Here is a 26,636-nt window from a genome sequence, read left to right as displayed (position 1 = left end):
ATGGCAAGAGGACAACTGGGAGAATGATTAGGTTATAGTGGCGTTGTACTCACAAGAGCAAACATATCGGCAATGGGAAATATTGTACTCTACCAAACCGTCAATGCATCTAAAACTAGAAGGGCACTCGGTAGAGCGCATACCTCCACCACGTAATGCCTGATTCATGAGAACATATCGGGCCATTACATTTTTGAAATATCATGCTATATACAGTACTATATCGTTTTTGGCCCTATCTCTCAATGGTGAAGAATCACTTAAAAAGTTTTAGTCATCAGATCTGGATCCAAATCTTCACCAAAATCTAATCCATTCATCCTTGTCACACACCCAACCTGTCCACAACATTTAATCTGGATCTGTCCACAACTTTCTGAGATATCCTGCACACAGTCAGACAGGCACAGAGGGGTGAAAACATAACCTCTTTCACCTTTGGTGGTGGAAGTAATAAATTGAAAAACTAATACAAATCATAATATTGGGCTTTTTGAAATGCTTGCGTTTTGCTGCTTTTTATGAAAAAGCAAGTTGAGAAAACATTCCTCTCCCTGTATTTTTGACTCCATTTTCCGAGAAGGCACATCCAAACTCATTTTAGGTTTAGTAGCTCGGCTTTCGTGGTACATTCCATTCCTTCCATATCCCTCCCTCAGTACACAACTGCACGTGTTCGAGCTAACCAGGCAGCTGCCACGGTTCTGCATGTACACCATGTGCGACCCCGACATTGCCATCGTCCCCAAAAGCCATGTTATCCTGTCGATCTCAGAGCGAGTGCAGAGGGTGGGCTCAGATTCACAAGTTGCATTACACCATACATCACTGTATTCTAGTTACTGGGTCTACAAGTGTGTGTGCGTGCGTGCGTACACATGTATCAGGTGGCGATCTGGTTGAACCAGAACTTCTTGCTGCCCCAGGAGTTTGTGTGTGACAGTAGCTTCCTGAACGTCTGCTTTGTCTGTCTGCGTGGGTCCGGCTCTCTGTCCATCTCCATCAAGCAAAATGCAGAGGTAAAAATGTGCATGTTTCTACAAATGGGTAACCATGCAACAAAATTGTCAACCTCCTCTTATTAACCTTGAACGTGTCAGTATATGAATAAAAGGAGTGAAAAGAAAAGTGCACAAAATAAATAGCCATACAGGTGGAGTTTAAAAAAAAATACAGGAACCTTTAAAATGTACCTTGTCTCAGTGTTACTCCAAAAATACGAATGTGAAGTCACCAAGTGCAATGCAACTTGTCATTTCAGGCCAACAGTTTAAGACTGTTTTCCCATGGTGATCACAGGCTCATGGAGCAGCTTGTCCATACATTGTATGCAGGACAAGGACATTTGGAGACACAATTGTACTTTTTACACATTAGCAGACACATTTTTACCTCGAATTACATTAGCAGACAATGGACACGTGATATTGGATTTGAACCTGCAGTCACAGCTTTATTTGGCATCTATCAGAACAAATCAAGGCCACAAATACACAAGTTGCAATCCCCCTTCTCACAACTAAAAGGTCTTTACATGCACACTTCCATTGCATTTCATACTGGTGTGTGCAGGCACTTATTAGTACAGATGACATGGACCTGGCAGGAGATGTGATCCAGTCTTTGGCAACCTTTTTGTCAATCTCCGACATGCCTGTGGAGGCCTACTTTCCAGCATACGTTGAGCAGCTGTGCCTCGCACTGCACAAGGTGAGGGTATGGTGCAGCACAGGACGTGGTATCCATTTGCTTCCTCAGTTCGGGCAGGATGGGCCCCAACAGCCTCTCCCAGTGTGTTTTAAGTTTCCATTTTGTGGCCTCATATACTGTATAATGAGTAAACTGTAGTCTGGAATCGTTCAGTTTCACCTGCGAATTTTTGTCTCCAAATGGTTTGGACAATCAGTGGTGATTAAGAGAAGAGATTCACTTCTCGTCTAACACCACAAAGTTTGATTTTTAACTTGTTTTAAACTTAACCAACACCCGTATGTGCTGCAATGTTCTTGCAATCGATTGTGCGATGACATGGAACCAGATAACCCCATCGATGTAGGAAAAGTAAGCTTTGCACACCAAAGGTATTTCCCTTCTGTGCACATGGGGTTTTCAACCTTAACAGAATCATCTGAGCTTTGGCTTCTTGATCTGGACATCTCCTCTAACCTCTGTTGGGATAAGTACATTTCTGGTATTGCTAAGAGTGCTTCCAAGCAAGTTGGTTGGCTTTATCGAGCGCAGAGGTATTTACCTCCTGATGTTGTTTTGTACCTGTATAAGGCAATGATACGTCCCCTCACGGAGTACTGTTGCTACATATGGGCTGGAGCACCAGCCTGCCACTTTTACTTTGACAGGCTCCAGAAACACATCGTTAACCTGGTTGGTGCAGAGATGGGTTCTTCACCTGCTCTTTCACTGTAGGTCATTTGTCACTCTTCGTCTGTTCTTCAGATATTTTTATGGCAGATGTTCTGCTGGACTTTGATTTGGTTCCTCCTGTAAGAGTGTTTGGAAGCAAGACTCGGTTTGCTATCTCTGCACACCCATGCACTCTCGCTGATCCAAAGTGCAGGACGAAAGACTTTGCAAATAGTTTTATCCCTTGTGTTGTCTCGCTTGGAATTCACTACCTATAACATGCCTCGCATTATCCTACGATCTACCCAGCTTGAAGAGGAATGTCAATTCCCTTCTTCTTGGATCTTTGAGGTTACATCACATTTCACCTGACTTCTGCTACTTCCTGTGCTTTGGATGTTTTTTGTTATTTTTCTCTTTATTTTATTTTTGCTTTATCCTTCTTTGTCTAACTTTCCCTTGGCCCCTTACATCGAGTGGCTTTATGCCTTGTTTGGGGTGATTTATAAAAAATAAGGTGTTATTTCTGAAAATAGGCTGTTATGAGTATTTGTGCTTAACTAGAACTCTTCCTTCTTTGACTTCCTCACCAGGTGGAAGAAATTCAGGCTGCACATCAGAAGCTCATTGCCGGGATTGCTGATGGTTCAAGCCAAGCACGCAGTCTGCTAGTTTGTGCTGAAGATGCCCGGCTTATGTTGGACTTGTGAGTGTCACCAATTGCCCCGGCAGGTTGCTAAGCAACCACAAACACCGATTGGCACTGCCAATCTAGGCAGGGATACACTACTTCGCGTGATACCTTACCTGTGGATGGCCAGCTAAATCAGGGTCGGTGCCCTCAGCGCACACTCAAATTACTGCCGAGCGTTACAGTGAGTGTGCGCTGGCTGACAAAGCAAATTATTGGGGTAGAACGTCCCGTCTAACCTTACTTGTGCACTGCATTGGACCAATAAAGGAAACGACAACTGAGGCAGATTGGAAAGTGCAACAAACAATTATTTATTACAAATACACAAGCAAGCAATCATTTATAAGCAAGAAAGCAAAAAGGCACATCGGAGCAGATTTAACCATAACACGTATTCTTCTTCAATCTTACTTAAACAAAACACTTGGCCATCATTCACTCAGGGGTGAAGAATAAAACAAGAAGGACTTGAAAATAAAATAGAAGTAGTCCTTCCTTCTCTCCCTCACCTCACACAAATATACATAGTGTAGTAGATAGTAGAAAAATCGTGCAAATTATGATACAAGCATCAAATTTGGCATTTCTGTTCAAATCTGCCCGATTGGCCATTTGAAAATCCAAATTTTGAAAAATTTGAAAAAAACAAAAAACCAAAAAAATTTGAAGTCACAACTGGCTGAAATTCTTGAAGCGCAAGTGAACATCCCAGACAGAGAACCAAGGGAGATGCAGTCATCATCGATGGCTCAGCACTTATCAATGCCCTACCTCCATGCATTTCAAAGATATTTGATGACTATGCTAAAGAAGATATCATCCCAAAGGTGGAATCCGATGGTGCCAGGTACGAGAGGGTGGACGTAGTGTTTGATGTCTACAAGAAGTCAAGTCTGAAGTCTGAGGCAAGGTCGAAAAGGTGGCAAGGAATCAGAAGAAGAGTGACAGGAACCAGTAAGACCCCAAGTAACTGGAGAAGCTTTCTTCGAGATGACAGCAACAAGACTGAGCTGTTTCACTTCCTTGCGGAAAAGATGTGTGAAGCACAGACGACAAGCACAGTCATTGTCACAAAAGGAGAAGATGCCATTAGCAACACAAGGAAGTCACTGGATGCTGTGTCTCCATGTTGTCATGAAGAAGCTGACACTCGAATATTTGTACACTCCAGGGATGCAACGACGGATGTTAGCAAGTCCATTATCATGAAGGCTCATGACACGGACGTACTCGTCATAGCAATATCTGTACTGCCATCCTTACAGGAACTAGGTCTTGAGAACATGTGGATTGCCTTTGGCCAAGGAGCCAAGGCACGATGGATTCCAGTCCATGAGCTAGTTTCTGCAATAGGGCCTGAGAAAGCTAGAGGGATCCCATACTTCCATGCGTTCACTGGATGTGACGTCGTGTCTGCCTTCCGCGGTAAGGGGAAGAAAACTGCATGGCAGACTTGGAATGTCTTTGATGATGTTTCTGAAACATTCACCAATCTCAGCCAGCATCCAACATTGATTCGTGATCTTGTCTTTTTTGAATTTTTTTTTTTTCTTCAAATTTTTCAAAATTTGGATTTTCAAATGGCCAAGCAGGCAGATTTGATTGGAATCCCCTGGAGAACAAATGTGCCAAATTTGATGCTTGTATCATCATTTGCACGATTCCTCTCAAAAATTGCTGTTATCTGTCCCACTAACAGGAGAATGCGGAGGAAAATTGATGGGGAAGATGGGCAGTCGCGATGTGAACTGATGGGGGCACACAGCAGCGTCCCTGAAGTGCCCAGACCCAGTAGGCGAGTCCTCTCTGACATCCCAGATATGCGAGCTATATAGGCGCCTCGCCTTCCTCTGCCTCAGATTCTTCCACCTCAGACCCCTGTCGATGAGGTGCCACCGTTCACCCTCGTCCTTCATGGCTGACAGTATCAAGAGGGCAGGATGATGCTCGTGGAAGGAGTATTCTTTTTCCACAGAAGCTTGAAACCAACTGCTCATGAAACTTTCCTTTCTTTTCTGTCACACGTTTTTGTTCCTTCCCTCACGAGCCTTCTCAGTCTTAGTCTTCTGCTCAGGCGAGCTTGTCCCGTTCATTTCTCCTTTCTGCTTCCCTCAGCCTCCTGCGTCTGCTTTCTGCCTTTTGCTTCTTCCCTTTCTCCTTTCTGAGCCGTCTGCTCAGGAGCGCTCTTTATCCCTGCTCGCGCGAGCTTGTCACTTGTCATTCTCTTGCCTTTCTGCTTCTTCTTTACATCAGCTTTCTTCCCTTCCTCTCACAAGTCTTCTCCCCCTCCCATTAGTCCACAGCCGATGGGGTCGGGTCCATGACGTCACTTGTGGAAATTGTCTCACCATTCTGAGGGAAGTTTCAATGAAGCCCCCACCCCCAAGCCGCAACGAAAGCCCCAAGCCCTCTCCTTCATGCGGAAAACGCCCAGTCACACTGTTTTGCACTGAATCATGCCCGTGAGAAATTCTGCACCTCGCAGGCCACGACAAGCACCAAGCGCCATAAACATGCATGTGAGAGCACCCGATGGGTTACCAAGCAATGTGTGGATTGAGGGAACACGGAAAGGAATCCCGCATGACTGAGGAATGACCAAACGGCTGCGGTATTGAAGGTAAAACCGATGGCGGTGAAGGAGGGACTGCTGAAAGGATGTTTGGAGTGGAGATTATTGGTGGACAATTGAAATGGGCCGATGGGGTAATGGAGGGATGATTGAAAATAACTGAGGGATTGAGCAGAACGATGGTGTGAAAGGAGGAAAGATCGAAAGTAACAGAGGGGGAGGAAGGAAGACATTACACGGTACAAATACAGCCGAGCCAACGCATGCCCACCCAAACAGCCCTTAAACAAGGGACCAAGAACTATCCATACAAACACCAATGAAATAACATCCTCAGGTCACCTACGTGTCCATGTATGCTCTCCCCCGGGTTAAGTTTTCCAAAACCATAACAATATATATATATATATATATATATATATATATATATATATATATATATATATATATATATATATTGTTGCGAATTCGCGCCCGCCGGTGTGCGATCGGCCGCTCGACTCGAATGGCGGCCGCCTCGCCCACAGGAATGGACAATTCTGTCATGACCCTCTCGGAACAACGCCGGGAGCTAGTCATGGGTGGGGGTTTAACCCCACCACGACCGTGCCAATTGCCCACCCGCGCAGGATAGGGTTGCTCGCCAAATTCGATCTACCTAAGTACCTGCGCGGATGGTCGACCGGGCGATCGTACCTCGCCGCAGGCCGACTCCGGACACGAACCGCTTAAGCGGTCCGTTCCGTGCTACAGTGATAACCGAGCGGTGTTATCGTCGGCCTCGACGGTTCCGATTAATTATCGGGCGTATTAAGCCCACTACGAACCCTTTACGTGAAGCAGGATGGAGGGTCAATAAAGAAAAGACGAAGCGAAACGGGCACAGTTCAACATGCAAGCACTTTATTTACACCATACACGGAGAGCACACATATACAGCCAAACAGTCAAAATGCACATATATCAACCCAAACAAAAGCAACAATGCAGAGCTACAACCGAATAAGACCGACACACGGAAACACTTAAACAGTTCTACTTTACAAGACACGGCACCACAAGATCCATACAAAAACCCCGAAAAGAAAATGGTGACTTCCCTTTGGGCTGTCGAGTCCCTCTCCCACGTCCGTCGACGTGATCGCGCCTGGCCTGACTCCGTGCCCTGGCGTGGTAAGCGAGTCCTCTCTGGCGTGCCTCGCGCCGGCACATGTTGGCCGCTCGACGCCACGGACGGAGTTTCCGGCGCTATCCCAGCGCGGATAGAAGAGGGGGGGAAACGTGGTTGCTCGAGGTCACGGTGTGGGGAATGGAAGACGCTCCGTCCCGCCAGCGGGGTCTCGGGACCGCCCCACAAAAGACTAAGCCGGCAGCCACCAGGAAGAGAAGAGGACGAGCGAGCCGGAAGACAGGAAGAGAGCAAGAGCAACAACAGCGCTCCTTCCGTGTCCGACTTTTTATCCCCCGGGGCTCCGCCCTTCACTCCGCCACTGTTTTTGGCTCCACCCTCCTTCGAGAGGGTTCTCGAAGAGGGGCGTTCCCTCACCCCGACCGCCTCACGCTGGTCATCCACCAATCGGCGGAGAGCTGCCCCTCCCCCTTCTCCTCCCTCACACCAAGCGTGGAGAAGAATGGCGCGAAAAACCCACCAGCATCGTTGGCATCGTCCGTTTTAAATAAAAGATAGGGAAAGAAAAACGACTTGCTCAAAGCGTCGCAGCCTGAATGAATCACATAAATTCCCTCTAAACAACGGGTTTGGGGCTAACTCCACATGTACTTCGAGTTATCTCACCTACGGGCCCTGAATGGTGGTTATGCGAATTTCCACAGCCGTAACAATATATATATATATATATATATATATATATATATATATATATATATATATATATATATATATATATATATATATATATATATATATATATATATATGTTTACCCCAACTCGAGAACGCACTTGTATATACTGCAAACATATCGACCCCAATTTGAGAAACGTGCTTGTATATAACCTTTCCCAAATCAAGAGAGTGTGTCGTTGGTTGTTGTCTTCATATGCAGGTTTTGGAAGGTGGAACAGGGTCTTCCCAGGTCTCGAAGTCTCCACCTCCGTTTCAGTATGGGATCATGAATCATGGCCAATTCGTGAAGTTTTGTTGTTCTTAAAGTTTTGTTCCAAGAGCTCTTTTGAGGATCGTCACCGAGCCCCGGACAGCTTCGAACTGCAGTCTGTTTGTTGTAATATTCCCAGAGATGGTTTTAAAAATCTTTGTGAGCTTTTTTATCATTCCCGTTGCTCCAATAATCACTGGTACAATTTCGGATCTCTTTAACTTCCAGGGTCTTTTCGCTTCATTTTTGAGTTTTCTGGAAATGGGATGTTGACACTTTTGCAGATGTGCCAGTGGATTACTCTACATACCTTGTGTCTTTGTCTGTATAGCTGTTCTGACATGAGTTGTTTTTTTTACATCCCGATAGGAGATGGCTCATACTTTGTTTTTACCTTGCAGAACCTACACTTGTCCAATTGACTCAGTCCCGCCATTTCCTTAAAGCCATTGGTGAAGTGGCCTTGGCCATTTATAATGATTTGTTCTCCAATCCAGTTCTGCTGTCCTCTTTTTAGCCATTCCAGTGATCCTTCTTTGTCTATCTCCAAACTGTCCAAGTTTTTTTTTTTAATACCTTGCTGCTCTTTTGATATTTTCCCAGTTGTTGGTGTATATCTGTTGATATTTTATTTTATATCTTTCTTTTGTCTTTTTTGTTGTTGGGGTTGTATTCATTGTTATTTCGGTTTCTTGGGTGACGTCTTCCATTGGCACCCATCTTTGGAAAATTTTTGCTCGGTAGGTTAGGAATATCTTCTCTGGTTTGTTGTCTTCGTGTTTGCTTCCAACTTAAATTTGGTCGTCTGTTGCACTTTTCACATTCAGCCAATCCTACAGTTGTCATTCTGTGCATTTGATTTGAGCTCCATCAGGCCGCTACTTCCTTCTCATCTCGGTAGATACATTCTCAGAACGCATTGATTTTTGTAAAACATTTTGTGGATGGTGAGGAGTTTCCTTGTTTTGATATCCAGTTTATGGATTTCTTATTGTGGCCATTTTATTATTCCACAGCTGCACTGGAATACTGATATTGTGAGCTGGTTTATGAGTTTGGTTTTGTGCCTTGGAGAAAGGTATAGTTTCAAGATCATTGGGTGTTCACGTTCATATATCTACCCCAACTGAAGAACGCACTTGTGTATGCATTGACCCCAACTCGACAATATACTTGTGTATACATCTTCCCCAACTTCATAACGTGTGTGTGTGTGTATCTACCACTCTTCAACAACACATGTGTGCATGCAGGTAGTGGACAATAAAATGGAAACGCCAATGTAAAGTCACTTAATTGGGCACTGGGCCACCACGTGGGGCCAGTATGGCTTGTATGCGCTGTGACATAGAGTCCACCAGCATCTGGAATTCTGCTGGAGGGATGCGGCACCATTCTTCCACGAGAAAGGCAATCAACTCACATCTGTTTGATGGAGGTGGAAAACACTCTCTCAGGCCCAGAATATCCCATAACTGCTCGATTGGGTTCAGATCTGGTGACTGAGAAGGCCATGACATATGGATAACATCAGTATCAAGCTCGTAAAACCATTTGGCGACCACACATGCTCTGTGGATGGGGGCATTGTCATCCTGGAAGATACCCCTCTCGGCAGGAATGATATGCCGCAACATGGGGTGAAGATGATCACTCAGTACAATTAATTAATGATTAGCATTGACCATGTCTTTGAAGGGAATGACTGCACCCAAACAATGCTATGAAAATGCACCTCACATTATAGAACCACCAAAACCCTTCACTGCTGGAACCAAGCACTCAGGGTTGTAGAGTAGTTTAGGTTGGCGCCACATATGTACTCGTCCATTTGTCGAGAACATGGTGAAGGATGATTCATCTGACCATGTCTCATTTCTCCACTGCTCGGTAGTCCATTGCCTGTTCTCTTTGCACCACTGGACTTACAAACGTGCATTGCCAGATGTGATGAGCTGTTTGTGCACTGCAACCTGACTATGGTATCCCGTTTTGTGGAGTTCTTGCCGGAACGTTTTTGATAAAACTGGTTTATCATGCCCCAGGGTGAAATTTACAGTCAATTGATCTGCAATTGCTTGCCTGCTTTGCCTTGTACTTCAAATTAATGTATGGATATCACGCTCCTGGAGTATGCACTTCCACCCACCGCTGTCCTTTGCTGATGATGTATTTCTCTTGGAGTTCAGTGCCATCAGACACCGTTGCTTGTGAAACATCAGCAAGTTGAGCTGCCTTTGTCACTGAAGCTCCTGTCCAACTCACCCCAACAATCACCCCTTTTTCAAAGTGACTGAGGACTCCTCTTGCAGCCGTGCAAGCCATAATTATGGGCAACCAGGCCTGTACAGCATTTTTATACATGGCCCTATCATGCTGGGATGGTATTCGCTTAATTAGTACATGGGCCACACGTGTGTGGAAGCCATTGCTTTCAATATACTTGGTGTCCCTCATTTACCCAGGTTTGTCCATGCTTTTTTTCCATTACCTGTATGTCTACTCCAATTGAAGAACACACTTGTACATATCCTGTATCTACCCCAACTAAAGAACGCACTTCTACATATATCTACTCCAAATGAAGAACACACTTGAGTGTGTGTATATACATATATGTATGTATGTATATTGTGACAGACGTCACTTCTGGATAACCTCGAGAGGATGGCGTGTCTTAAAGAGACCACGATCGGCAGTCGCCCCCAACTTCCCGCAGGATCCCACGCCCAGTCGTGTTACCATACTCAAAAGCCCGAGCGGGAGCGGGTACCGTGCCAGCAGTTGCGCAACAGACCGTAGTCAGTCGGCCGGACGGAGTCAAAGTTCCATAACCACTTCTGTAATCTAACTTGGATTACAAATTAGCGCTGGCCAAACACCTTAGCAGTCTTATGCCGTCCTCAGAACAGACAGAATAAGTGAGGACACAGTAATCTAGTCTAGTCTTTAACAACTGTCACAGTAATCAAAATGCTAATTTCCCACACATGTTGAATGGGGAATAGCACCACAAAAGTGAAAATAACCCAAACATTTGCACAGTACTGTAGCTCTGGAGTTACCTAATTTGTTTGCCTCATTGATGTTACCCATGTATCTCCCCGGGACACCCAGTGCAGTGTGTGGTTGGTATGGGAATGGTGATGTAACCATTACATTGTTCAGGAAGAACATGAAACAGAGGTACACGGAGCTGCAGAATCTCAACCGAGATCTCTTGAACAGTCACAACATTCGCTGTGCCAACCACATGGAGCTGCTGTCCGACCTGAAAATAATCAACAAGATCATCCAGAAGGCCGGCAGGCTACGTGGTGAGCGAGAGTTACACAGGCAGCATGGCGAGCGGCACTGTGTCAGACCATGCTATTACGATACTGTGGTGTGTAGCAATTATGGTTTAAACCTAGAAATCCAAGTCAGAGTGGGATGAAAGTGTCAAGAGCATCAAGTCCCCTCAACAGGGATGGTTTGCCCAATGGAATGGAAAGCTGAAAAATTTAATGGGGACCCTTCCAGATAATGCAATGCGAGCAGCAAGGCAGAGCAAACTGTCATAAATGGAGCATTTCATAATAACACCTCGATAATCAAGCCTTGAGTCAATTTCACAAGGTACAAAACCATTTGAATGGAATTTCAATTACAATTCGAAGTGACACCAGGTCAGGGATAAAACCTCATCTCTGAAGCTCTTAGCACAGTTACAGTAACTACAATGGGATCCTAAAGAGATGATGAATTCGCTCGTGTTTCCTGCAGTCGGAAAATACAAGACAAGAGTGGTTTCCGCTTGTCGCGACGCCATCAAGATGGGGAACACAAGTGGGTTGATGAAAATAATCGAGATTGGCGGTGCCAGTGTCCAGCCAACACGTCCCATGCCACCCTCCGGTCTTGCTCCATGACAACACCCGCAAAAGTTAAGTATGTGGTTTAATCGGTTTGACATGCAATTACTCACATACAAGACCTGTCGTTTCGCTGATGGATTACCAATCTTTGCATAATTACAAAAGAATGGTTGTTGTTTGTGCTCCTTCCATGTAATATTTTATAATAAATATATATCTCTTTTTTTTCTCTTGCTTTGAGAAGTATTACAATGTATAATTTTGTGTGCTCCTTCCATCTCCATCACACTTTATTCTGAAGAGCTGCTGTCATCATCAGTCAGGTTTCTTGACTGCCACTGGTAACATGTAATCCAGTGTTACCTGCTGCATGGTCAGGTTGTCGGCAACTAAACCGACACCCCTCACTGGCTTGCCAGTGGGGAGGGTGACTGTGACACCCTGCCAGGACGAAAAGCAACACCTGCCAAAGGGCGGATGAGCTCTTTCAAGGAGCCAACGGCCATCCAGTAAGGAGATGGTGTCTCCGAAAAACACCCATTCGGTTAGACCGGTTTTTTTAGGTAGGAGATTGGAGACAGCAATTTTGACAATTGGTACAATAACCTTCAACCTTTCAGCTTTCTTTCCAGCCATATATCTTTTTAAAAAATATGTTATTTTTGCATATATGACCATCCTCTTTGCAGATGAAAAGTTGTATTTTTTTTTGGGACACCCTATAACTGTTAGAACTGCTCCATTGAGCTACAAGTCCTGTTAAAAGGTAGCTTTGTGATTAAACAGTAGGCGGTATAAGTATCAGAGCTTTGGCTCTGAGTGAAACTAAGAGTGCAACACAATTAACCTTTTTAAAGTCCATGAAATAATTAAAATTGACAAATTAATTTAAGCTTTTCCCATCACTGGGGACAGACACTTTTGCTTGTTTTGGAATAAAGTGTGACCATGCACACACACACACCTCCTTTTTGTAGTATAGAAGATGAGATATGGGATTTGTATTTAAGATTTTCTCTTTATGAAAAACTCTGATCCAACATACTTAAATAAACCATCAGTTTTTAAATCAACTTGCAATAAAACCACCCAGAATATTGTCTTGCAGAGTTAGACTGAGAAAATTACTTGTATGGTTGTGGAGATTTTTTCAAATAATGGTTGAAGCTCACAAATGAGCGTGTGTGTGTGTGTGTGTGTGTGTATATATATATCCTCATATGGTAACCGAGCATAAGATGAATTCATTCATTGTGGATCTGGAGGCAGAGGCGAGTGTACAGTGATTCCATTCATATGTAAAGGTAGGTCTGGTGCGAATATATAGATTTGGTCAATGATATCTGGTGATGAGCATGGAGGCTGATGTTGCTTGGTGGTGCATGTGCTGTACTGCTGGGGCCACCCTTGTGGAGCTGTACTGGAGTACGCCCCGAAACAGTAATGATCCACGGGTTCCAGCTGAGGAGAGCGACATCGAGTAGTGTCCTGGCACTGTATGTTATGTTCGGTTCTTATATATCGTGTTCGATTAGGACAACAGTGCAACGTGTGCATCTACAAATACTAAAACAGTATATGGGAGTTGAAGAGAATGTTTAACATTCTCATCTGACCATGAAGCGTTTGTTTAACAGACTTGAGATATTTTCAAAACAATAGGTTAGTGATACAATTGCCCCTTTTGAAATCCTGGTAATGGATTCTTGTATTGAACGTGACAGCGTGGAAACAAACGATGATAATCATGAAGCTGTTTAATCAAACATAACACAATGAAACTCGGACAATATCTCGAGGCCCATCTCTGTAACATGGTGGACCAAATGCTTTCATGAGGCTTACAAGCGATGAGTTGTATCTTATTTTGGAAATTTTCAGTTGTGTACAAAACTTATTCTTCAGTCGGTACAAATAGTTTTTTTTAGGATCCTGAACTACAAAGGAAAGATCTAATGTACAAAGAGCACACGTGTCTTTAATCTCATTCCCAGCCCAACGGTAAACCTATCTCATGGTGTTCCATCAGCCAGCTATCATATCTGCCAGCATTTGTAAATTCTCAGCAAGGAAAACGTTTGTGACTGGTCGTGGGTGACCCAATGATCCACAAAGGATTAAGAGAACGACGACGACGTTATCGTTCAAAAGAAACATGATAATGAGTGCACAAGTGCCAAAGTATGCTCAAATAAAGTGGTGTTAAAAGGTCATTTAAAAAAATTATTTCTTAATTGCAAAGTCAAGGCTCATGGAAGATTTACAACGTTGCAGAAAGAAGGGTGGGGGGGGACCAACAGCAAACCTGAGACACAAAATATACGGAGATGGACAAACGAGATGTGGGTAAGAATGAGGGGTAAGGGGATACAGTCAGTGGGTGAACAAGATGGATACATAAGCAAACTCGATAAGAACGAATAAGTGAAGGTACTGTAAGTAATGATTCTGGATTTGAGTTTCACCGGGGAGGGGGTGGGGAGGGTTGAGGGTGGACTGTGTGCCCTGCAGACACCTGGAGGGGAAGGAACAAAGCACAGAAAGGGCAGCGTGTACAACACCATTAAGGAGGCGAGTATTAGACAGAAAGACGACCGACCTGTCTGCGAGGGCAAAGTGAACGAAACAGACAGCTTCATTGCAGCAGATTTCAATGATCTTGAAGGCCTTGGTTTGCACAGCATCAAGCTGAGCAAGGTGTGTGAGGCATGGGCACCAGGCCAGAGGGGAGAGCAATACTCTATCAAGCTGCGGATGAAGTTTTGAATGTGGTGACGAGCTTAAGTGTGCCAAGGAATGATCAGCTGAATACACCGACCATGGTTGCGCTTCAGGACATTACCAAGGAACTGCCTTCGTGATGACGCCTGCCAATTGCGAGTAAGCGACGTGTGATTCAGTTGTTGCTTGTCCAACATATTATAGATGCAATAAAATACAACAACCTCCCACTGAATTGCTGGTCGTATTTTAATAAAATATCACCAAAATTATATTTCTTATTTATGTCAAGGTGATGTGGCATGAAGGAATACAGTCATCTGTGGGATTGGTACAAGCTCTACTTTTAACTCAAGCTCTCATTCTCCACCAAATATCAATGGGATAGCACAGCAGCAATTTCAGTGAGCCACCACAAAACATGCCCTTGGGCAAAAGGTGTTCACGTTCAGAGCAAAGCAAGTTTTGCCGGTGCTTAACAAAACAAATTTATCAGGAATGGTTTTGGTTTGATGCTTGTGACGTCACAAGGCATTGCATGAGCCACACACGTACAACGATGGATTTTATCAACCAGTGGTTGAGAAAAGTACATTTCTTGATGTGGGAAACGAGTTTGAGCCCCCCCCCAAAAAAACTTTCATCGGTGCAAAAGCCGGCGATTGAAACGTCATCAGTGCCTCGTCTCCCACGGCAGTAACATCCACACACTAAAATCTTGTTCATTGATATATCAAACAACAGTATTCATAACATGAGAGATCCACGGTTAAAATAGGGCCGCGTCGTAACAGCAAAATAAAAAGGCAGGGAGTTTCATGTGGTGGCAAATGCATGGTTACATATTACTGGAACGTTCAAGATGCAAACAATTTCAGCTCCATCCGCTCCACAAAGCACTGCACTAACATTTTATTGTGCTCTTTCCAAGACTTGCTCAATGAAGAAAGAGGGGGGGGGGAAGAAATTGGAAGTACCATATCAAATGCCAGAATGGGTCGACAGACAATTATAAAGTACCCGAGCTAACTCTCCTGAGCACCGTGAGAATCTACCCTGAGGACGAACAGCGAGGAAGTGGTAAGGGCAAAGAGTCGCTGCTCAGAGGCTTGTAGGCCCAGGATGCTCTCACTCGAGTCGAGCGTCGCAAGCTGTTGTCGAGCCACGTGACTAACGACACGCCCGTCATGTCGATTATAGAGCGGAGAGGTGAGGAGCATCGGGCTACGATACAAGAACAAACGACGGGAACATTCACAGAGTACCACAAAGGAGGCACTCGGCGAGCAGGTTATAAACTTGCGGTCACTCTTTGAGGCTTGCACATAACCTGTGGAGTATGAGTCGGATGAGAAAAGACAACGTTCACATTGAATGTTCGACACTCGTGTTGTTGCTGGATCGTGCATGTCCAATCATATACTTACCCAATGCATTGAAGGTCGCTACATGCTGCCACGGTGCGTCGGACACCCCAGAGTTGGGACGTGGCTGCCACAACAAACCATCGACATCGTGTCGAAGGCAAAAGGCTGGCATCGAGCCTGGTGCCATGACAGCAGAAAACAAAAACTGGTGACCAGCGATATTTGCCTGTCGTACAAGAGAGACAGACGTAGTGTGTGCACGTGCGGCCAAAATCCTTCCAAAGCCACACGACCAGCGTATCACCGTGTAGAAAACAACCGGTGGATTCACAACTGGGATCATTTTAGGGGGGTTAATGAGGGCTTTGAAAGGCATCGAAGGCATCATCACAAACAATTTTAACCTTCAGCCACCGTGCTCAACACAAAACAGACTCTGTTATTGTCCGACCGCAGTGGGTAAAAGAACCGGCTCAGGATAACAAGTTTTCACACTCACTGTATGAGTCACAGAGTGAGTCTCCCCATCTATGCGGCTCAGTGAAGCCATAAGTTCATTGTACTCATCGCACTCTTCCAGCTCCTGCACGTTAAACGATTCCCCTCCATCTGGCTCAGCCATCTGTCACGGAAAGGTGAAGTTTATCAGCATGCCAACGACACGTCGTACACAGTACCGAATGGATTGATTATTTATCCTTTATTATTCTTAATCTCATGACTTGGTGCCAAGTCGCCACGCGGAAATATGCTATGCGATTATGGATCGTGCAAGTCGAACGGATCACAAACAGTAAATGGTGGAGATTGAATGAAGAGATCCGAGACCAATAAATCACTCAAAATCTTCTATTTCTCCATGCAAACAATATGACCAAAGTGAGCAATAATCCTATTTCCAGATTCGATTTTGGAACAAATACATGAAAGAATAAGCGAGAGAAAAATGGGTGTACATTACTCTTTCTGTGAATGAATCACATAATCATGTTAAAATTCCGATTAACATGATGATCTTACTTGATGGAGACACAAGCAGCACAATTTGTACAAACTCAGAAAACATCAGTCCCATCCTCGAGCATCCTGCTTGTGGGTCCTTAATGATCCTTTCGTACCTTCCAAAGTATATATATATATATATATATATATATATATATATATATATATATATATATATATATATATATATATATATATATATATACATATATATATATATACATATATATATATATATATATATATATATATATATATATATATATATATATATATATAATATTGTTGTGGTTGACGAAATTCGCAAACCACCATTCAGGTCCCTTAGGTGAGATATCTCTGTAAGTATATGTGTAGTTAGGCCCAAACCCGTTGTTTCGAGGGAATAAATGTCATTCATTCGGGCTGCGACCCTTCTAGATAGCCGTTTTTCTTTTACTATCTTTATTTTGGACCAGCCGCCATTACTACCACCACCAACCACGTCTCAACAGCCATCACACAACAACCACCAGCCGCAACGCCGCTTCACAACAACAACAACGCCAACAGCCACGACCTTTACCGTCACATCTCGCTCTCGCAACCATCGCATCACCGCCATTTCCGCGCCGCTTGTGGGCACCGATACTGGACTCGTGCAGGGCGCGCACCGAGCAGCGTGTGCAGAAACATCACAGCCTTTCCGAAGAAAACGGATCAAAAACGACTCACGCCCACTTCTGTTCCGTCCTATCGGCGAGCGTGGGGCGATTTGGCCCCGCCTCCAGGTGCGTTGGAGTATTATCGCTATATGCAAATTCATGGATCAAAAAGCATTCACGCCCACTTTTCCTCGGTCCAATGGGGAGCCAGCCAGAGGTGAAGGGTCGAAGGTAAAGGGTCGAAGGCGAAGGAGCGAGGCCACGGGGGCTATAAAAGGGCCGCGTTCGCTCGCCAAAGCAGTTCAGAGTCGGTGGAGTTGGGAAGAAGAAGCAGTAGTAGTCAGTCAAGAGCAGTTGGCAGTTGGCAGTTGGCAGTCGGTGGAGTTGGGAAGAAGAAGCAGTAGTAGTCAGTCAAGTGCAGTTCGGAGTCGGTGGAGTTGGGAAGAGCCAGTCAAGAGAGGAGTCGGAGAAGGCAGTTGGACGGAGCTGTGGAGAGTTGGAGAGGTGGCGGCGGCGAAGGCGGTCGAGGGGGTGCTCGTGTCAGAGTCGGGGAGCTGCGGAGGGGAGAGGCCGGCAACGCGACCGAGGTCGTGGTGGAGATGCTCGTCGCGGGACCCGAGACAGGGAGATATCCTCCTTCCCCCGAGCATCAACAACCCCCCTCCTGTTTCCCCCCGCGCTGAGATAGTGCGAGAAGGGGGCCCCGTTCCCACCCCATACCAGGCAGTCCCAGCGAGGCCCGCGGAGTCGGGGCGCCAGCGCCATTTTGCGGCTCATCACCAGACGGGTAGGCTCGACGTGGTCTCGGCCCCAGGCCGTCTGCCCCCTCATCGTGGAAGGTGGTCCCTTTTTCTATTGCTTTGAGTATATGTGTTGTCGGCGCCGTCTGTGAAGTAAAACTGTATAAGTGTTGCCGTGTGCTCGGTAGTCGGTTAGCTCTGCATTGTCTTTTGCTTTTACATTTGCTTTTTGTGCATTATTGTGTGTTTCTTCTTCTTCTTTTACATTTGCTTTTGGTGTAATTGTATATGTGTGCTTTCCGTTCATCGCGAAATAAATGTGCTTTATGTTGAACTGTTTTTCCCGTTTCGCTTCGTCTTTTCCTTTATTGAATCTCCATCTTACTTGACGTAAAGGGTTGGTCGTGGGCTAAATACGCCCGATAATTAATCGAACCGTCGGGGTTGACGATAACACCACTCGGTTATCCCGATAGTACGGAACGGGTCGCTTAAAGTGGCCCGTGTCCGAAGTCGACCTGCGGCGAGGTGCGATCGCCCGGTCTACCCTCCGTGTGGGTACTTAGGTAGGTCGAATTTGGCGAGCAACCCTATCCCACGCGGGGGGCCGATTGGCACGATCGTGGTGAGGCCGAAAGGCCCACCCGTGACTAGTTCCCGGCTTTAGTCCGAGAGGGTCACGACGGGATTGTCCGTCCGGTGGGCGACGTGCCGCGATTCGAGTTACGTGGCCGTTCGCACGCCAGCGGGCGCGAATCCGCAACAATATATATATATATATATATATATATATATATATATATATATATATATATATATACACATTCAGTCATGCGCCACTTAACGACGGGGTTACGTTCAGAGAAATGCGTCGTTAAAGGCGCTGTCACACCTTGACGTTTTAGCCAGCAATGGCAACGTATAAAAATGTATGTAAAACGTTGGCGTACGCTGAAGTTGAGGTTTTTTTTAAGTTTTGGCCGTATTCATAACGTGTTGGTCATATGCATAACATATTAGTAACGGGCACAGAACGTTTCGTTGTCTTATAGATAACTTATACCAACGAATGCTTAGCCTGTTGTCGGCGCTCACAACCTATGCCCAACGATAGTTTAACTTAGGCATAGCGCGCTGCACGTATCGCCGACGAACTCGTGGCATTTTCTGTTAAAAAGCTGTCGCATGCCAATTTAAATCATAACCGCCTGAAAATTGGAAGTGTCAACATCGCAGTCACACCTTGAAGATTTAGCCAGCGTATGCCGACCCATGAAAAATGTGTCTAAAATGCTGGCACACGTCGAATATGGTATGGGTAAGTTGTGTATTCATTAGGAGCACGCTGAAAAACAATGAAGTACGCTGGCATATTCCGTGGTACGTCAAGTACGTCGTGAAATTTCAAGCAAGCTGAAAATTTTACGACGTACTCGACGTATGGCTCACAAGTTCCGCATACGCTGGCATAAGTTCTCGGCACGCTCCGCGATCGTTGACATACGTTACTTGAAAGTTAGTCATAAGTCGAAACACGTCGAGGTAATGTTTAGCATACCCGAAACTTAATTTTTAACCTATGAGTAACGTGCTTTGAACCTATGTGTAACGTATCTCAAACGCACATTGTCGTATGTAGACGAATTTGATTGACGTCTTCCGGACGACCACAGAACTTACTGAACGTGTTTCTAACTTACATCTACCGTATAATGGCGATTTGGCAGCGTTTAGGGGAATTGGTATATACAAATGGGCTTCATAAGAGGAACCCGTCAGTGTTCCAGACTCCATGTTGAGTAGATGTCAATGTCAGTCGTATCAGTAGTAGTAGTATTCGGTGAGCGTGTCAGTGGTAGTAGTAGTAGTAGTAGTAGTAGTAGTAGTAGGTACATGTCAGTAGTAGTAGGTGAGCGTGATGGGGAGGGTGTGGGTGATGATGGATCCTCGTTGCGTCCACGAATAGGAGACTACTTTGCACCATTGTACGATGTTCTTTTCGGCTAATTTTTTTTTCTCATTCCCACGATGAACTTTTTTTTTGTTTCAGTTTTTAAAGTATTCAAAACGACTTGGACAAATGCATAATGTACTAGTAATGAACACAGAACGCTTCGATAACTTATAGATAAAGTTATACCAACGATTGATTGGCATGTTTTAGGCGTCCACAACCTATGCCCAACGATAGTCTAACGTATGCATAGTGTGGCAGCGTATCGTCGACGATTACCTGAGGTTTTCTATTCATAGGCTGCAACTTCACTTTTAAAAAATGCCTGTCACTCGCCAATTGTTTTTGGACGCTGGTGCTCGGCAATTGAAATAGTTTCCATTGAACGAGTTAAATCGCTTCCATTCGACTATTGAAATGATTTACACTGAACGATTTAAATAAATGCCTGTCACTCGCCTATTGTTTTTGGACGCTGGTGCTCGGCAATTGAAATCGTTTTCATTGAACGAGTTAAATCGCTTCCACAGCACTGCAGTCACGGCAGCAACATCATCAGGCTCAGTGCCAGCCTCATGCCAGGCTCAAGCGGATCCCTGTAGAAGGTGTACTGCTTGGTTATCCTCGGACCCACTCTGGCTAGCAGCTCGTCAAACATCGCTGGGGGCATTCGCAGGAAGTTGATGAAGGATGCATGGTCCTCATTCCGGAGTTCCACCATGAGCTGATCATATATGCCGTAATGGCGTCACCTCCAGATCCATGGTCTGACCCAGTTCCTTCTCCTCTGTTCACGTCTTCTTCTCCCGGCTATATTGGCATGCAACTGGTGCAGTGTCAACTCGATGAGGTCATGTTGATGTTGGAGGACAGGTAGGTATTGTCGTCTCAGCCTTGCCGTATCCTCCATCTCTCGGAATGACATGGACATGTACTCACCACGAAGTCTAAAAAAAGACGGGTTCCTCCTGCGAAGCCCCTTTTTATATACCAATTCCCCTAATCGCTGCCAATGTGCCATTATACGGTATCTGTAAGTTAGAAACGCGTTCAGTAAGTTCTGTGGTCGTCCTGAAGACGTCAAATACATCTACATACGTATTTGTGCGTACGTAGGACATGCTTTACAAATAATTCCCAAGCACGTTACTCATAGGTTATAAATAAGACACAGGTACCCTAAACATTACTTTGACGCGTTTCGACGTATGAGGAACTTTCAAGTAACGTGTTGCGAAGTGTGAACAACGTTCGTGTAGCCTGCTTACAAAACGTTACTCATCGGTTAGAAATAAGTTTCGGGTACGTTAAACATTACCTCGACGTGTTTCGACTTATGAGTAATTTACGAGTAACGTGTCTCGACGTGTGTCAACGATCGCATAACGTGCCTACAACTTATGGCCAGCGTAGCGGAACGTGTGAGTCATACGCCAGCATACGTCGTAAAATTTCAAGCATGCAAAAATTTGAGGACAACCCAAAAGTACAACGTTTAAAGCCAGCGTACTACGACGTATGGCAGTGTTTTTCAGCGTGCTCTTAACGTATACAAAATGCACCCATAACTTATTCGACGTGTGCCAGCGTTTTAGACAATTTTTTCATAAATCGGCATAAGCTGGCTAAATCGTCAAGGTGTGACAGCGGCTTAACAGACGTCGTCGTTGTGCAAACATCATATATTTTTTTTTTCGTTATCGTTTTCGAACATCGTACTTACACAAACCTAGACACCTAGGCTATATGGTATATCCTATTGCTCCTCGGCTACAAACCTGTACAGCATGTTACTGTACTGAATACTGTCGGCAATTGCAACACACATCCAAGAGAGACGGAAGACGCGTTAGTTTTCCCTTTGTGCTGTTCATGGCAGCCATGTGTGTTGTTAGCGGCAGCTTACAATGTCCTCTCGCATCGATTATAGAAAGGTGAATAAATAGCGTTTGGATTTTATAAATACGGAATCATTGCATCGATGTTATAATTTACAAATGAAGAAACCAGCACCTGTCAATTGTGTGATATATTTTCGGAACACTGCGATTGTTTTAACAACATAAAAAGCTTCACTAAAAAGACATTTGTGTTTTAATTTCGACTGTAACAACAACGATTTATTCGCGGAATTCTTCAATTCAAAGGTAATTTACTTGCTCGAAGGTAAATGTGCAAACATTGGCTCAGTTTGAAAGCCGATTTCCTTGAATCCCGATTTAGCACGACCCTGCTTTTTTCGCGATGACATTTTATGGACCTCAACGATCGCATTATAACGGGGCCACACTGTCGTTGTTTATTATCATTATGAAGTATTATGTACTGTACACAATTGTATGTGCTATTTTTATACGACTGGCAGTGCTACGTCGGCTACGTCACTCGAGCGATAGGAATTTTTCAGCTCCATTATAATGGAGCTGGCAGATCCGTCGTATATGCAATTACGTCGTATATGCAATTACGTCGTATATGCGATCCGTCGTTATGCGGCGCATGACTGTATATATATATATATATATATATATATATATATATATATATATATATATATATATATATATATATATATATATATATATATATATATATATATATATATATATATATATATATGAACAGGCCATTGTGTGCCGACACCCCGGGGAAATTTTGTATTCCTGTGCTGTTTGAAGATTACTTTGGCAAACTCTCACAACGGAGTCATGACCTATGGTAAATTCCCAGCTGCAGAAATGTTCATGATCTCATGGTTGCCACCCTGACGGACTATGGAAGCAATTATTAATTTTGCAAACTTAAACAAGTCCCTACCCTTGCAGTAAAAGCAAAGTGAATCTTGAAGGAAGCAGTCATGTGGTTAGATAATGTGGTTAGGGTTTTCCCTCCTTTATCACAAACCAGAGACCCCACGCACATGCCAACACGTACCATATGATCTGCCGTGAGTTGAGAAACAGCCTCCTGAGCTGTGGCCACGTACTCTGGGTCCAGCTCACCCCTTTGGTCCCCTTTTACCACCTCGGTCCAGTTCTGCGAACCTTCAGTGCTCACCTTTTGTATCGTTATCTCAAGCCTGACAAGCACATGTTGCATTGCATCCTATTACTCCAGTTACAAATCATTGTAAATATTACACACAAATTACTAATCAAATTGAATGAGGTTTTCACTTCATCAAGTCACAAGAACCTCAATGCGCTCAAATCCTTTGTATGTTTTGTCCAAAAGTTTGCTTTCGGTCAAAGTGACGTCTTGCTCTTTCAAAAGAACAATGGAATGAGATAAAACAAATTAGTACAGCGGATAAGCACAATAATTGTGTGTTTTATGAGAAAAGCATGAATTTTCTTAGAGTTAGTGAATAACATAAGGTTTATTTTCAGATGTGGAGGGAAGTCAGATTTGACCTCTGAGGACCGTGAGAGGTCAAATCCAAGATGGCTGCCAGTCCACCGGGTATAATGTTCAAACGCGTTTAACTTTGGAACTAAACAGTGTAAAAAAACATTTAAGGTGTCATTTCCAACTAAGTTTGGAATGGCCATTCGTTTGGTGATACTTTTGAGATCGCCTGGAGCCAAGGAAATGCATTTCGATCAAGGTCAAGGTCAAATTACGTTAAAACTTTTGGACATTCTTTTGGTAAAGACAATGGATTGGAATTATGCAATATAGCGAAACTTCACTTCCATTTTGACACTATAGGGATAATAATACAAAAAATTAATAGAATAGTCCCATGCTGCTAGTCTATTTAATACTTTATTAATAGCAAGGATGATGATGGTAATGGTAGTGATCAAAATCTAACAGCCTCCAGAACAGAAGCACAGTGCAGTGCACTTGAGTGCAGCTTTGGCACACTTGCACCGTCCAGTGCATCCTTTCTCACAGCGACAGCGGATCAATTCATGGCACAATTTTGATGCTTCGGGGAGAGTGGTCCAAAGCGGCTGCCACCCAGTTGTTTCCTTTGTCCAGCCCCAGTCAGATGGCTCTGGCATCTCTGGATCCAGGACCAATGCCTGGTTCCAACAGTTGGCCCGGTAGCAAGTGCGCTTCATGTGCTGTTTGAGTGCTGCCTGGGTTGGAGGAATGTTCTCTAGAGTTCTAGACTTCTGTGTGAAGAGCAGTTTCCTGGCATGATTCACTTCCGTGCTCTCACTGGTTCGGTCGTACATTAGCACCACAAATCGCTCTAGCAGCAACATTGATCCTTCACTGACTTCACTTGGCATGCATAGGAGTTCATTGAAAGCATCATTCACCTCTGGGAAAGACTTCCAAGTTTCCCAGGCAGTCTTTTTTCCTCTCCCAGCGAATGCAGATAGTGTCATACCCGGTGAAAGCGTGAAGGACTGGGAGAGTCAGACACTGTGTTGGATTCATTGTGGCAACCATTTTGTGAACAGCTATGTAACGAAAGCTTAGACCCGACACTAAAGGCAATCGACAGCTCATTAGGAGCTGTCTTGCTGAATGAAGCTACAGCCAGTACCACCACATCGGTATCAATGGTACGTATTGTCACCTTCTTACACCCCTTTTACACAGCATCTGCCACATGCAGAAGTAGACGAGTGTCGGCCTTCTCCTTTGAACATGAGGCAAGGCAGGCCAAGTATGACTCAGCCGGAGAGCAAAGGACTCCACTTCCATCTGTTGCATACAGTTCCTTGCCCTCTGCTAGAGGAAGATTAACAACTACGCGTGACAGGAAAGCAAACAATTTGGTTTTGTTATCATCGCATCGAAGGAAGTCCTTCCAGTTCTTTGGCATCACAGTAGAAGGAGCCACTCTTTTCCTGGTGCCCTTTCCCCTCTTCTGTCTTGTTGAGGCTTTGAGGCTGGCGGGTAGGTATACATCCCAGATAATGTCGATGCGGCTGCTTTTCTCAAGTTGAGCAGAGATGTACGTTGCTAACACTCTTTCTCCATACTCTTGAAATGATCTTGATGTTCCCGGATTTAGCATTTGAACCACAGCTGCACCATCAAGAATTGTTGCATCAGCCATAGGCACACTATTCTTTTCGAACAGATCTGATTCCAGGCAGTGAAATAGATCTGATTTAACCCCAATCCGAATTTTCCCTCCAGTTGACAGAGCTGGCGGGGCTGCCTGGTTTTCATGGGAGAAGAAATTGTCCATGTATCCGTCTCGTGTTTGACAGATGTACAGCCTCGAAAAGAGACCACAGTCACTCTTCAGTGCTGCGAGCTGTGCCTTCTGTTTTGACTTAATCTTGACCGGTGGCCTACTGAACAGTGGCAACTTGTTCTTTGGAAGTGTTTGTGTGAGAGGTGTTGTACACTGTTCCAGCCTTTCTCTCACAAACTTGGTGTACTGCTCCTCACCAAGAATCTCGATCCTTCTCACAGTTTCAGCCACTTGGGTGTCCACGATGTCCCTTATGTCAATGACTAGTAGGTCTTGACTTTGTTATAGAAATGGATTCCCCATCTCTTCCAGCACTATCACAAGTGCCTTAACCTCCTTCAGGAATGTTGCTTGCACTCCAGGTTGCTGATCATGGTGATGGTGTTCATTGTCACCAGCACCATGCTGTTGCTTTGTGGCCTGTTGCTCAAACTCTGTCGTGATCCTTGCAATTTCTGGCCCTGCTACCATCCAGCGTCTGAGTGCATCTATAAAGATATACAGAGTACAGATAATGCATCTCTACCCAGCTAGTCTAAGCATGGATATACACAATACATAACTGTGCCACATCTGCCTCAAGCACACCCTCTGAAGGGCTAAATAACTAAATTCGCCACAATGACACCACTCTGTATTCATTTGCAAATTTCAACTGATTGCTTATTTTTTGATAAATTTTTACCTTGACCTTGACCGAAATTCATTTCCTTGAATTCTGACATTCTCAAAGGTATCACCAAATGAATGGGCATCCCAAATTTAGTTGGAAATGACACCGTAAATGTTTTTCTGCGCAGTCTGGTTCCAAAATTAAGGACGTTTGAACATTAGACCAGGGTGACTAGCGGCCATCTTGGATTTGATCTCTCACTGTCCCCTCAGAGGTCAAATCTGACTTCCCTCCACATCCAAAAATAAACATTATGGTATGACCTAACTATGCTAGAAATTTCATGCTTTTCTCATAAAATGCACAATTTGTTAAAATATGAGAGTTAAAATATGTACTAAAACCTTTCCAAATCAGTTGTTAATAACAAAAGAATTCAGATTCCCGTTACCCACTTATTAACAAAATCCTTAAAAGCTTCCATCACATATTTAAGGTACGATTGAAGAGACTTAAAGATGGAGCAAAACTCCATGCCGAATGTTACGAGTTTGTTGCACAGACACGTCTCCATGTTCCAAGAGTGACCCAGCCAGATGGCATACCTGCCGTCGCTCAGCAACCATGTGGTGCCTTCTGCATCAGCGGGACCCGCCAACTCCCCCTCCAATAATGGCTCCTGACCCTTCAGACCGACCTTAAGATAATGGCTCTTCACCTCCACTTCTACATCAGCCTTAACTGTGCACTCCACCAAGGAAAAGGTCACTGTGATGTCATCAGCACTTTGCTGCCAGCGATACAGTACAACTGCAAGGAGACACAATG

The 26,636-nt window shown here is 44.5% G+C and overlaps 2 protein-coding genes across 4 annotated transcripts in view; one reads left to right on the top strand and one right to left on the bottom strand.

Annotated features, from left to right (window-relative positions):
• The window catches only part of BBS2 (Bardet-Biedl syndrome 2), a 63,378-nt gene extending 48,097 nt beyond the window's left edge, over positions 1 to 15,281 (top strand). For 2 of the 3 annotated variants that reach the window (XM_085889955.1, XM_085889954.1), the window contains exons 13-18: positions 660 to 789; positions 888 to 1,019; positions 1,573 to 1,710; positions 2,955 to 3,067; positions 10,912 to 11,060; positions 11,509 to 15,281. In XM_085889955.1, the coding sequence (XP_085746081.1) occupies positions 660 to 789; positions 888 to 1,019; positions 1,573 to 1,710; positions 2,955 to 3,067; positions 10,912 to 11,060; positions 11,509 to 11,654 (808 nt within the window). In that variant the 3' untranslated portion in view covers positions 11,655 to 15,281. Of the gene's footprint in view, positions 1 to 659; positions 790 to 887; positions 1,020 to 1,572; positions 1,711 to 2,954; positions 3,068 to 10,911; positions 11,061 to 11,508 lie in introns of those variants that run through there. The other variant, XM_085889956.1, reaches the window with a different exon arrangement.
• NUDCD1 (NudC domain containing 1) overlaps positions 14,553 to 26,636 on the bottom strand; it is a 27,372-nt gene continuing 15,288 nt past the window's right edge. The window contains exons 6-10 of the mRNA XM_085889957.1: positions 26,414 to 26,618; positions 22,963 to 23,107; positions 16,188 to 16,310; positions 15,749 to 15,914; positions 14,553 to 15,651 (exon numbers count right to left, since the gene is read on the bottom strand). Coding sequence (XP_085746083.1) covers positions 15,347 to 15,651; positions 15,749 to 15,914; positions 16,188 to 16,310; positions 22,963 to 23,107; positions 26,414 to 26,618 — 944 coding nt within the window. The 3' untranslated portion in view covers positions 14,553 to 15,346. The remainder of the gene's footprint in view (positions 15,652 to 15,748; positions 15,915 to 16,187; positions 16,311 to 22,962; positions 23,108 to 26,413; positions 26,619 to 26,636) is intronic.

This window comes from Eptatretus burgeri, chromosome 7, assembly GCF_056783735.1.
Source record: "Eptatretus burgeri isolate ZD-2024b chromosome 7, Ebu_testis_v1, whole genome shotgun sequence".
In the NCBI taxonomy this organism is placed as follows: Eukaryota; Metazoa; Chordata; class Myxini; order Myxiniformes; family Myxinidae; genus Eptatretus; species Eptatretus burgeri.
This window is presented reverse-complemented; position numbering and strand designations above follow the sequence as displayed.